Below are 12,393 nucleotides of genomic sequence, written 5' to 3'. Positions count from 1 at the left end.
CCTGGAAACTTTTAATTCCAGGAAACATGAATGAAATTGAAGCAGCCAATTAAGGAGAGGGAAGAAATTACCAGGCATACAGTATAGATCTGATTAAAGTTCAATTTTTCCAGAATCAGTTTTCTTACACTGGCTTCTGTTAACCAATTTGATTTAACTACTGCCAGAAAGAAATAAGCATTTAATACCTTGTTTTCCTTTATAATATTTCCTCTGAAAATTGAAAAATACTTCTATTATCATCAACTAGTAAACTATTTGGTGAAATATGTTGAGATTCTTATAGATAGGATTGAATATGAGAAACCACAATAACTTATTGATAGCAAGGTTATTGCAACAAACTGAGAAAACTTAGAGATATAAATTATTAATGGAAAAATTTATTTAAATTTTCAGTAGAGAAAAAATTTTTTTTTAGTTTATTTGTTTACGTATTTATGTATTTATTTTTGGCTGCATTGGGTCTTCATTGCTGCACGTGGGCTTTCTCTAGTTGCGGCGAGCGGGGGTACTCTTCGTTGCGGTGCACGGGCTTCTCATTGCGGTGGCTTCTCTTGTTGTGGAGAACGGGCCCTAGGCGCGCGGGCTTCAGTAGTTGTGGCACGTGGGTTCAGTAGTTGTGGCTCGCGGGCTCTAGAGCGCAGGCTCAGTAGTTGTGGCACGTGGGCTCAGTAGTTGTGGTGCACGGGCTTAGTTGCTCTGCGGCATGTGGGATCCTCCCGGATCAGGGCTCGAACCCGTGTCCTCTGCATTGGCAGGAGGATTCTTAACCACTGCACCACCAGGGAAGTCTGAGAAAAATTTTAATAAGGAAAAAAGATCACTTATAATCCTTCTGCCCTAAAATAAGAACCCTATCGTTTTAGAAAATTTTTACATGTTTTAATCTATTCAGTATCCTAATTTGCTTATTCCCATATTGTTGGAAATCTATATGCTTTCTAGTTTCTTTGCTTGTATAGCATAGCATAGTGTATAGCATATACACAAAGATCCTCTTCATGCTTATTTTGAATGATATCCTTGGGATAAATTCCTTAGTCAGTGGGCAGGAACATCTTCACAATACGTATTCCCGTGCTGCTTTCCAAGAAGGTTTTATTCATTTACATTTATAAGTATACCAGTTTTATCCACAGCACACTAAACATTACTTCATTTTTTTTTGATGTGGAGAAATATTATGAGAGAGGAAGAATAACAGTCATTCAACCCAGAGATAATTTTACTGCTAACATATTAATGTATTTTCTTTCTTCTTTTTCTATGTATATTTTTAAATATAGTCAAACCATAATATAGATGTAGCTTTGGCTTCAAATGTCATAAGCATTTTCCCCAAAGTGACATTACCTCATGTGACTGCACCATCTAATAGTGGTTAACAATATGGGTTTTGATTCACACCTGAGTTTGAGGCCTGACATTTACTAGCTGTGTGATCGGGAAGGTTATTTAACCCACGATGCTTTGATTTGTATTATCTGTAGAATGGGATATAATAGGGCCTAAGGTCTAGGTTGAGGATTGAATGAGATAATGCATGTAAAGCACATTAGCATGGTGTTAAATATGTAGTAAGTGCTGAGTAAACATTAACTATTAAAAATAATATTAATGGAGATAGGGGGACAGGACAGGTGATGTTTAAGGGTACAGACTTACAATGAGCAGTAAAAAAGTCCTAGAGATGTAATGCACAGGTCAGTGAATATAGACAACAATATTGTATTATAATAATCAAACTTGCTAGGAGACTAAAACTTAATTATTCCTACCAAAAAGAAAGGATAATTACATAATGTGATATAGGTACTAATTATCGTTACAATGGCGGTTATATTACAATATATAAATGCATCAAATTAACATGTTATATACCTTAAATTTACATCATTATATGTCAAACATATGTCAATAAAAAAATAAAATACAACTAAAAGTAAAAAAAATACTATTAACAAACACTACTTATTGTTGGATAGTTTCATTATTTTCAGTATTCTGCAATTGTAACTAATGTGTGATAAACATCTTTGTGCTTAAATCTTTGTTCATATTTTAGACTATTTCTTTATAATAGATTTCTAGGAGTAGATGAATAGATTCTGGGTTTTTTTTAAAGGTTCTTGACAATAGTTGGGGTAATACAAGATGCTATGAGATAAAATTCCAGTTCTTAGCAACTTAGCTCCAAAAAAGTTTATTGTTTGCTCAAGTGAAGTTTGAATGGGTGTCCTGATTACCAAAGGGAGGAGGACTTCCACATGAGCACTTGGCGATCAGTTTTCTTCTGTCATGTGCAGTCCTCTGCAATCAGCTGGTGGTTGGGGAAAGAGAAGGGAATATGGTACATGGAACGTTTTCATGGGCCAGGTCTAAAACTGGTGCACATTTCTCCTACTCACGTTCCATTGGATAGAACTCAGTCACTCCGCCACACCCGACTGCAAAGGAGGATGAGAAATGTGGTCTAGTGCATCCTAGGGAAGAAGAAAAATGGTTCTGTGAGTAGCTAGCCAGTCTCTGCCCAGCACTCACTGGTTTCCTTATTTAATTCTCTAAAACTCAATATTTGCTACCTATGCGATAGCTAAAAAATAATATCCCTAATATATAAAGGTTTATTGAAATCAACAAAAGACAAATATTCCAAAACAACAAAATAGCAACAGTTATAGCTCTACATATAGAACCCTCTCCAATGACCAATAAGCCATTCAAAATAAGCCTTTTACCCTCACTAGCAATCAGTGAACTGTAAATTAATATAAAATATAAAAATTTAAAATCAGTTAGCAAATCAGCAGGTTTTTCTTAACAAAAAAACTTACTGATGATGAAGTGAAACAAGCATTCTTGTTTTTTTTTTTTTTTTTTTTGCGGTACGCGGGCCTTTCACTGTTGTGGCCACTCCCATTGCAGAGCAACAGGCTCCGGACACGCAGGCTCAGCGGCCATGGCTCACGGGCCCAGCCGCTCCACGGCATGTGGGATCCTCCCGGACTGGGGCACGAACCCGCGTCCCCTGCATCGGCAGGCGGACTCTCAACCACTGCGCCGCCAGGGAAGCCCAAAACAAAAATTCTTATAAGCTACTGGTGATAGTCAGTTTTGCTGAAAAAGAGTTGCCAATCTACTTCTAGGAATATGTTTGAGAAAGTAATTAAATATAGAATTATCTACAAGCACATAAAGAATTATCTACAAGTATATTTATTAAAGTAGCATTTAAAATAGCAAAAATATGGAAACAAAATTAATGTGCAACATTAGGGTATTATTTAAATAAAATAAAGTACATCTATAAGATAGACTATTATGTGGACCAAATCAAATTTTCAAAGAATATTTAATTATTGGAAAATGCTTATGATGAATCTAATTAAAAAGCAGTTTAGAAAAAAATTATCTCAATCTTATAAAAAATTATATATGTGTGTATGTTATATGCATTAAAAAATATTTGGAAATATTAACGGTGGCTGTCTCAGAGGTGGAGAGCAGGAATTAGGATTATGGTGATTTTTCTTTTTCTTTTATTAATTTATATTTTCCAAGGTTTCTACATCGAACACATGTTATCTTTATAATGTAAGAAATGTAACTTTAAAATCAGATACAAGTTTTGAGAAAGAATTGGATGTGGTTCAATTCATGTTTTTGAGATTAGAGTATATTTTCAACTCCTTTATCATCAGTTTTCCCACTGAAATAAACATAAGTCTTTTGAAACAAGTTGAGCTAGACTCTTTATGTTTTTTGGTTTTTTAAAATAACACACTAAGGTTATACTTATGTTTTGCAAAGTAAAAGAAAAAAAGGGGGGCAATTGGAAATTATATGCTTCGTTTTATAAGTGTAGATGGCTCACTGAAGTTATCCTGACTAGTAAGTGTATTTTAAGCCTTTTATTAGATCTAGTTACTGTCTCTAGAGCAAAAGTAACTGGTAATAGTAAATTCTTTCCTCTCATTTTTGAAATTCAAGAGTAAAAGACAAATATTGAATAATGCTCCAAGTGATTATTTTCTGTGACATTTGCCTAGTTGAAATGGTATAAAATATTGCCTATGAAAGAAACAAATCCCTTTCAAGAAATTCAGGAGCAGAGTATATGCTCTTATTTGCATGACATGTGAAAGGTCAGAGAAAATGGAATAAACTGGGGGGGAAATCCTTTCTTGCACTAAGGGACTAATATTCCCAAAGCAGGAGCACAATAACCTTTTATAATTCCTTCACTTGATTTAAATTAAAAGAAGAAAACCTTAAAACATATGAAATGCTTGGAAAACACTCTTGACAGAACTGCCAATGACCTTATTTTACTGTTTGTTATCCTGTCAGAGAAACCGACAGGCGTAACATTCTAGAAGAGATAGAAGGTGATATAGTTCAGTGCTGTGCAGATTTACATGAATATGGGAAAATGAGAGCCACTGGGTGTGCTAGTTAAGTATATAATGTTCCAGATTTTCCTAAAGAAAGCTAAGAAAGGTCTTAGCATAGTATTCAGATGGCTTCAAAGAGGGCCTGCTTTTGATCCACACTATATCCAGTCTTATGTATGAGTTCTCTCATACAGCTTTGATGTAGCAGCCTGTCTGTCCATTTTCCTTTTCTTTGTTCATAATCCTAAATTCACTGCATTGCCCTGAGAGAGCAGGTTTATTCCATTTAATAACCTAAAACACAAGTATGCTTTTTTTTCCTTTAAAACTTATCAAACATGCTGCTAGTATGTGGGGAAGATGACCATTTTGTTTCTTTAATTATCCCTAGCAAGAATTCAACAATGATAAATTTATCTATTTAATAGTGTGCCTACTATGTATAAGAAGTTGTAAGTGCTTGAATATAAGAATTTTTGACTCTTTCAACAAACATGATATTTGTTTATGTCCTTTTTTTTTTTTTTTGATAGAGAAAGACATCTAAGATTATGGTGGTAGAATTTGGTGGTACATATTTTTTGTGTGTCTAAGACTCCCTGGAGTGATAAAGTGTTACTGTTGTTTTGAGGTGATTCATGTCATGAAGACCAATACTAATGACTTTTACATAGGCTAAATCTTTATATACCAACCAGTTTAAAAACAAGCAAACAAAATCAGTTCAATGACCCAGTGGAAAAAAAAAAGCCTGTAAACCCTGTCTTCCCTAGGCCATCCCATTTTTTGCTCTCCACCACAAACCTTTTTATTAATTTTTGTCCAAAGTTGGGGCAGACAATTACAGGCTATGGCTGAGAGTAACGAAGTGAGTCAGAAATCCAGAAAATGAAACAACTCATTAGTAAACAGTGTGAAACCAGAGCGAGACAATCACTTCCATCAGGGCAAAAGTGCAGGCCGTGACTCAGAGCGCGCGCCCTGCCGTGTCCTGTGTGTTTCAGTGCGGGACGGCGGCGATGGAGTGTGTGCGGCAGTACATCAACGACGTGCTGGACTTCATGGCAGACATGCACACGCTGACCAAACTGAAGGTAAGAGGGCCTGCGTCCTCTCATCCCTCAGGTTAGCGAGACTGGAGAGACATTTTTAGAGAATTAAGCAGACTGGATGGAAATTTATCATTACCTGGAGAGGCCGTGGTGGCACTGTTGAATGAGCCCATGTCCTGGGATTCTGAAGAACCGAGTTCCACCTCTGTGAAGAGGGAGTGAAGAAAGGAAAGGATATTTCCATGGCGGCTCCAGTTCTGTGCATACCTTTACTTTTGCCATTTATTCAATTCTTACAATACCCCTATTGTAAAATATTCCCATTTTACCAACGTAGACACTGAGGCCTAAGGTGGTGCAGTCATTTGCTCAAGATCACGCTACTGCTAAGTGGTGGAGTCAGGGGTGACCTAAGACTGTAGTGACCCCCAATCCATTCTCTTTTCACTGTGCCATCCATTTAACTACCCTGAGCCTCAGTTTCCTCATTAGCAAAGGAAGTCTAATAAACCCACCTAAATCAACCTACCTTTGCTGCCCGTTCCAAGGTTTGGTGTGAAATAATGCATGTGAAGACACTTTTGTAAACTTTAGTTTGTATGAAATGTGTACACCTTATGCAAACGTAAGTTGTTTATGGTTTTTATCTGCATTAAAGCTATCTCCTTCCAGAAAATAATTAAAGACAGAACAACATTTAATTTGCATATGGATAAAATCCCAGTGAGGTTGTTGAGGATATTGATTGCTTTGCAGGGTGGAATGAATTGCTGATGCAAGTCAACTTCCCTGCCGCGAGAAGACTAGGGAGCTAAAAGATTGATAGTCCGAGAGATTTGAGGAAGGCCCCAGACAAAGAGCAGAAGAGGAGCCAGACCTGGCCCGATGAGCAGCCAGATTGCAGTCCAGCACTAAATGTGGCTTTTTGATAAATAGGATCTAGTCGTCCCAGAAGTTCATCAGCTAAAGCTACCGTCCCTTCCGCACCCAGTTTCCAGACTCTGCTCGGATGATCCAAGTGTTTCTTGGGATAGGGATAGACTTGCAAATGCTCTGCAGAGAGTAGAGTCAAAATTTAAATTGATGATTTCTCACCATATCCAAATCCAGTCATTTCTGAGTAAGCTCCCCTAGTGTTTGCTCACGCACGTGCTGAATCTGGTTGCCCACGCCGAAACCACTTTGCTGTCTGAAGAGGAAACAATATTACCTAAATAGTTTTATAGCCACTTCCAAAATACAGAGAAAAATAATAGGAAGGATCCATGATGACCAAAAGGTTAGGGACTGTAGACATAATCCAACCCTCTGATTTTACATATTAGGAAACAGATCAGAAAGGTCAAGTGGCAAGTGGCTTAGCTAAGGCCATGTGACTGTTAGGACAGAACTGGGTCTAGAACCTAGGTCTCAACTCCCAGTTCACTGCTCTTTCCACTAAGCCACACTGAGCAACGAAATTTTTCTGAATTAATTCAACTGGTATGTATTGAGCACCAATAACATGCCTGACACCGTTCAAGGCATTTAAGGATGTGATGATCCGCAAAAACAGACACAGTGGCTGCCCTCAGTTAGAGTCTGGCAGCGATGGCCAATTTTAATGAAAATGTCATACAAACTAAAGTGAAATTGTGACTTTCACAATTGCTATGAAAAAGAGGTAGACAGCAGCATGAGAGCTTCTAATAGGGTGATATGACCTACCAGGGAGGTTAGGAAGGCTCCTAAAGTAGATCAAGGAAGGCTTCCTGGAGGGGGTGACACTTGAGCTAAAATCTGAACAATGAATAGGGTTAATTAGGCGAAGAGAGGCAGAAACAGTATTTCAGGGAGAGAGAACAACATAAGCAAAGGCCAGTGATGGAAGGGAACATGGAGAGCCAGTGTAGCTGGACCACAAGGATGAAGGGGTAAGATGCAGAAATCTGAAGTATCTAGATCATTCCAGGTTGTTTAGGCCATGCTAAGGAATTTTTTTTCCCCTTTATCTTAAGAACAATGGGAAGCCCCTGAAGCAGTTTAAATGGGTTGTATGCTTGGGAGTGGTGATAGAAGATGTGGAAATGACAACCTGATCTTCTTAAAGAGTGCCCTGGAACATCCCCATTTACTCTGCCAAAGTCACAAAATACCACTTGGTTTTGTAGAGCCACATGAAGACGTGTTCCCAGCCTCTGCATGAAGATACCTTTGGTGGCCATCTCAAAGTTGGGCTGGCTCAGATTGCAGCCATGGAAATCTCACGGGGCAACCACAGAGATAACAAAGCTGTGATTCGCTATCTGCCTTGGCTCTATCATCCCCCTTCTGCAATGCAACAAGGGTAAGACCCTTATTATTCGGGCCACGAGGCAGGAAACACCCCTGAGTTTCCCGGGGCTCAGTAAGAGCTACTGAATGCATTGAAGATCTATGAGAATAGAATATGGTTGGTTAGGGAGATGGGAATTGAGACCAATTTCCATACTTATTTGCTGACCTGGCAGCATTTTTGAACACGAGTACTTCATGACATGCTGGCAATAAAAGTTGCCCTCCTACAAAGACCTCAGTCATCCTGATGGATGATGAAAACTTGGAGCTTAGAACTATCACTTTAACTCTTAATTCCCACTAGTTAAGTAAATTGATAGGTATTTATTTGTGCACTTACATAGCTTCTGCCTTCAAGGAGCTTAGATTATAGCTTGAACAGAATCTACATCAGAGATGAAATAGAGTTCAAGGAGGTGTGAGCCCCTGACCCTGCCCATAAGGGAGGCTGAGAAGAGAGAGGTGCCCGTGGGCTAGTTTACTTGGGACCTTGGAGCACACTTGACCTGCCATCTTGCATGGGCAGCTTCCTGGCTAGAGGAAAGGTTTGGAGTGGGGTGTAAGGGGGGCAGGGGGAGAAAATTACTGGAGAACAGGAATGTGGGTGGCTGTGTATTTTATCTCCTCTTTTTTTCCTTCCCTTCTGGTGGGGAGATCCAAGAACTTTCTAATGAGAAGAAAGGAAAGAGGTTAGAAAGAGAAGCTAGTCAGAATGGCAGCCAGGTTTGTGGAAGAATGATGTTTAATCCTGTGTCGCCAAAGGCTGCTCTTTGCTCAAGAAGCTAAGATCCAGGATTAGGGTGCAAAACAAGAAAAACAGATTTATCATTTTGTTCTCACTTTGTTGCTTTGGTGTTTTACTTCATGTAACTGCCTACAAGACCACACTTTTAAACCCCTCCGTCAATAAGCATTTGTTAAGCACCCAACGAAACTGAAAACACACAAACATCTCTAACACTTCCTTCCTCCCTAATAGACCAAAAGAATTCATTGAGTGTGTCTCTCACATCCGGCTGCTGTCCTGGCTGCTTCTGGGTTCCCTCACTCATAATGCAGTGTGTCCAAATGCCTCCTTTCCCTGCCTGCCAATACCTCTGGATGCGGGTTCCCATATTGCAGATCATCTTATTGTTATCCTGATTGGATTTCCAGAGCAATCAAAGGTAAGTGATTTCTGCAAGATTAAAACCATATGCATCAAAATTGCTAATGGAAACCCTTATCAGCCAATTATGTTTCTTCTGAGAAGAAAATGCATCTTATCACTTGCCCTCCTGTGGATGCTAGGAAAGCAACTTTGTGCTAATGCCTTATTTAAAGTTGTTCAAATTCCCAGACTATCTTTTCTTCCCCCTAAATTGTTTTTCGGTTTACTTTTATGAAGATAAATTATGGAGGCAAGCAAGAGTTAGCTTCCTAGGCATTTCTGTCTCAAAATAATGAAGAGCAATACAAGGATAGAAATATAATAAAAATTCTGTGATCAGTTTTTAGAACCAAATATGAAGAGGAGGATAATTTACACTCTAATTTTTTATGCACTGCCTTTCAACTTAAATCTCTAGAGATACATGAAGATAAAAAATGAAAATAAGGCCAGTTGGGAGCTCACTCAAGTATATGTTGGAATCACTTATACAGAGGAACTTATAAATTGTAGAGACAGATGATGTGCTTAAGGGAATAAAGTCAATCCAGGGCAAGCATCAATTATGAACCTATACAAGCAAACTAGACACACTGGTACTAATCAGTTATGAGGAGACAAGGTCCCCTCACAGAGCTTAGGCAAGTTCTAGGAGGTCACGGCGGGTTTGGGAACAGCTGGGATTTAGGCCAGGGCAAGCTGACCTGCAATAGATTTATTCTGAAATCAGATAGAGCACCCATCCAAATGACCTGAATGATGTTTGCAAAAGGAATTAGGCAGTCAGTTCCTAATATTTCAACCCAATCTGTGTTTGATTCCTCATGATGGTACTTTGTAATTCTGTGACATTGAAAAAGTTACTTAACCTCTCTGAGCTCCAGGTTTTCATCTGTAAAATAGATGAAATGGTTTGAGAATTATGGAGGTGATCTATAAAAAGTCTTTACCACAGTGTCTGGGACATTATAGGTGCTTACTCAATCAGTACTCATTACTAGTTAGGAATACTATCTGTACTTACTACTAGTTAAGAATACTATCAATACTTATACAAGTTAGGAATACTATCAGTACTTATACTAGTCAGGAATACTATCAGTACTCACTACTAGTTAGGAATACTATCTTTGCTGCTGTTGCTACTGCTGTCACTACTAATAGTAGTATAATTATTAAGTGCTGGGCAGTGTGTTCATGTATATCACCTCATTTACTCTTAACTACAACTCTTTGAGGAGGGTACTGTTATCTCCATGTTACAGATCAGCAAACACCCTAAAATGGTAGAATGATTGTTCTTCCTAATCTAGTGTAGGGATAGGAACGTCAGTTTCATTAAAGGGCAAGGGGGAGGGTAGATTTATTCTGCAAACTAAGGTGCCTTCTCTCTGAAAAGATGCTTGGTCTCTAAGCGCACTCCCACTAACTGAGTGAAGAGCAGATTGTTTGGAGGTGATGAATCATGAGTTTGTAACTTGGAGACGACTCCTCCAGCCTTGGATCACTTGAATTACATGTACTTTGGCTGTGCTCCTTGGAAAGCCGAAGCCGTGCGGAGAGGGCTCCTTGGAGCACCACAGCCCACTAGCATGTAACGGTTCCCTGTTTTCTTCCTTTTCAGACCTCCGTGTTGCACATGTGTTCTCTTTTCCATGCATTTATCTTTGCTCAGCTCTGGACCGTATATTGTGAACAAAGTGCTGTAGCTACAAATGTTCAAAGTCAGAATGAATTCAGCTTCACAGCGATACTGACAGCACTAGAATTTTGGAGTAGGGTGACACCCAGCATCCTTCAGCTGATGGCCCATAACAAAGTGGTGAGTTCACAAATGAGTTTCCCCTCTTGGACAGAATCTCAAAAACCACTCTCAGTCCTCACATTACATGTTTTTTTAAAGACTTCAGTTGTAACAGTACATAAATGGATTGGTGAATTTTTATGTTATAACCTGGGTGTTCTACCTGCATAATAATTTTGATGAAAAACAATGCAAACAAATAAATTCAGTAAAAACCATTTTTGTTTTCTCTGCCTAGTGCCAAAGGAAATTTATGTGAAACTTCTACCTTTAAGAGTTGTCTTGTGCTATAAAGTCAGAGAGTGAGGAGGGAGATTTATATTATTTTTGGATTCTAAGGCAATTTGGAAAAACCATAGCCAGTTAAGTCATCTCTTTGTGGTGTTTAAGAGCAGATTGGGGCTCCCCTGGTGGCGCAGTGGTTGAGAGTCCGCCTGCCGATGCAGGGGACGCGGGTTCGTGCCCCGGTCCGGGAAGATCCCACATGCCGCAGAGTGGCTGGGCCCGTGAGCCATGGCCGCTGAGCCTGCGTGTCCGGAGCCTGTGCTCCGCAACGGGAGAGGCCACAACGGTGAGAGGCCCGCGTACCAAAAAAAAAAAAAGAGCGTATTGACTGTACGTGTTAATTCTACTTAGGGCCCAAAGCTGAAAAGAGTCTCACCATTTTGAGTTGCCCTCTGAGGACCTAAGCTCCTCAATCTTCAAATCCAGTTCCATTTTAATGTGGATGGCTCACCTTGTTGGAAAATAGCTGAGGTATGGATAGCATGAGCCCACTTCATTGAACAAGCTTAGCTTAGTCCTATGGAGTCAAGATTGGAGGGTGTATGGAAGGAATTTACAAGGGAGTCCTTTGGTTTAGTTTGCTACTTTGGAGGAAGATTCTCAGTTGGGAAAGCAGCATCCAGTGTCTTGGTTATGGGGGCTTCATCAGTAGAATTCTTCTCTGTGAAGGGCAAAGGGCCTGGAAGAACGCCATAATGATGATTCCAATGTGCCCAGAAACCCAGTAATTCACTGTCCACCAATGCATTCTGCAATGGTTTTGACTGATTGAATATTAGTCTAAGAAACATTTTCTTTCTGTTGTAATTGGAAAGGGGATTATATTTTTCCTTTAGGGAAGCACTTTCTTTTCTTTAGAGAAGCAGATATTATAAGGCAGTTCTGTAGGGAGAGAGGTGTTTTAATTCAACTTAAAGGAAATTTATGTGAAAACTTGAGGGTACACCAACAGTTCTGACCACCGCATAGATAATTACATTTATTAGATCATAGAGTCTGGGACTGAAGAAGCACTTGGAGGTCAAGTATTCTATTCTGCTCTTTTACAGACGATGAAACTGGGACCTTAAATTTAAACTAGAGATTCAGAGTTTCCTTCTATTGTCGCTCGTTTTTTGATACCATTAATACCTCTCCTCCAAATGTCTCTTAATATTCAAATGTTGGAAATGAATTTGTTACTGGTGAATCTTGTACAAATGGTGTTACAAATGAATTTGAATTAATTTTAAATTCTGAAAATTTTGTTAAACTACATAAGCCAGTCTGGTAAAATCCCCCCTGGAGTGTTTAAAATCTAGCCACAGGGATTTCTGATGAGGGATATCATTTCTATGGTATTTTTAAACTGTCGTAAATATGACTGCCTTGTTCCACGGAGAATAAAGC

At 39.1% G+C, this 12,393-nt stretch overlaps 1 protein-coding gene across 4 annotated transcripts in view; it reads left to right on the top strand.

The window, feature by feature from the left end:
• Positions 1-12,393, top strand: part of UNC79 (unc-79 homolog, NALCN channel complex subunit) — a gene marked incomplete at both ends in the record, with an annotated part of 201,032 nt that overhangs the window by 177,143 nt on the left and 11,496 nt on the right. For all 4 annotated transcript variants that reach the window (XM_082852780.1, XM_082852778.1, XM_082852777.1 and 1 more), the window contains 4 exons: positions 5,402-5,491; positions 7,600-7,775; positions 8,745-8,931; positions 10,540-10,737. In XM_082852780.1, the coding sequence (XP_082708906.1) occupies positions 5,402-5,491; positions 7,600-7,775; positions 8,745-8,931; positions 10,540-10,737 (651 nt within the window). The remainder of the gene's footprint in view (positions 1-5,401; positions 5,492-7,599; positions 7,776-8,744; positions 8,932-10,539; positions 10,738-12,393) is intronic.

Source organism: Leucopleurus acutus (genome assembly GCF_964270905.1).
Source record: "Leucopleurus acutus genome assembly, chromosome: 1".
Classification (NCBI taxonomy): Eukaryota; Metazoa; Chordata; class Mammalia; order Artiodactyla; family Delphinidae; genus Leucopleurus; species Leucopleurus acutus.
This window is presented reverse-complemented; position numbering and strand designations above follow the sequence as displayed.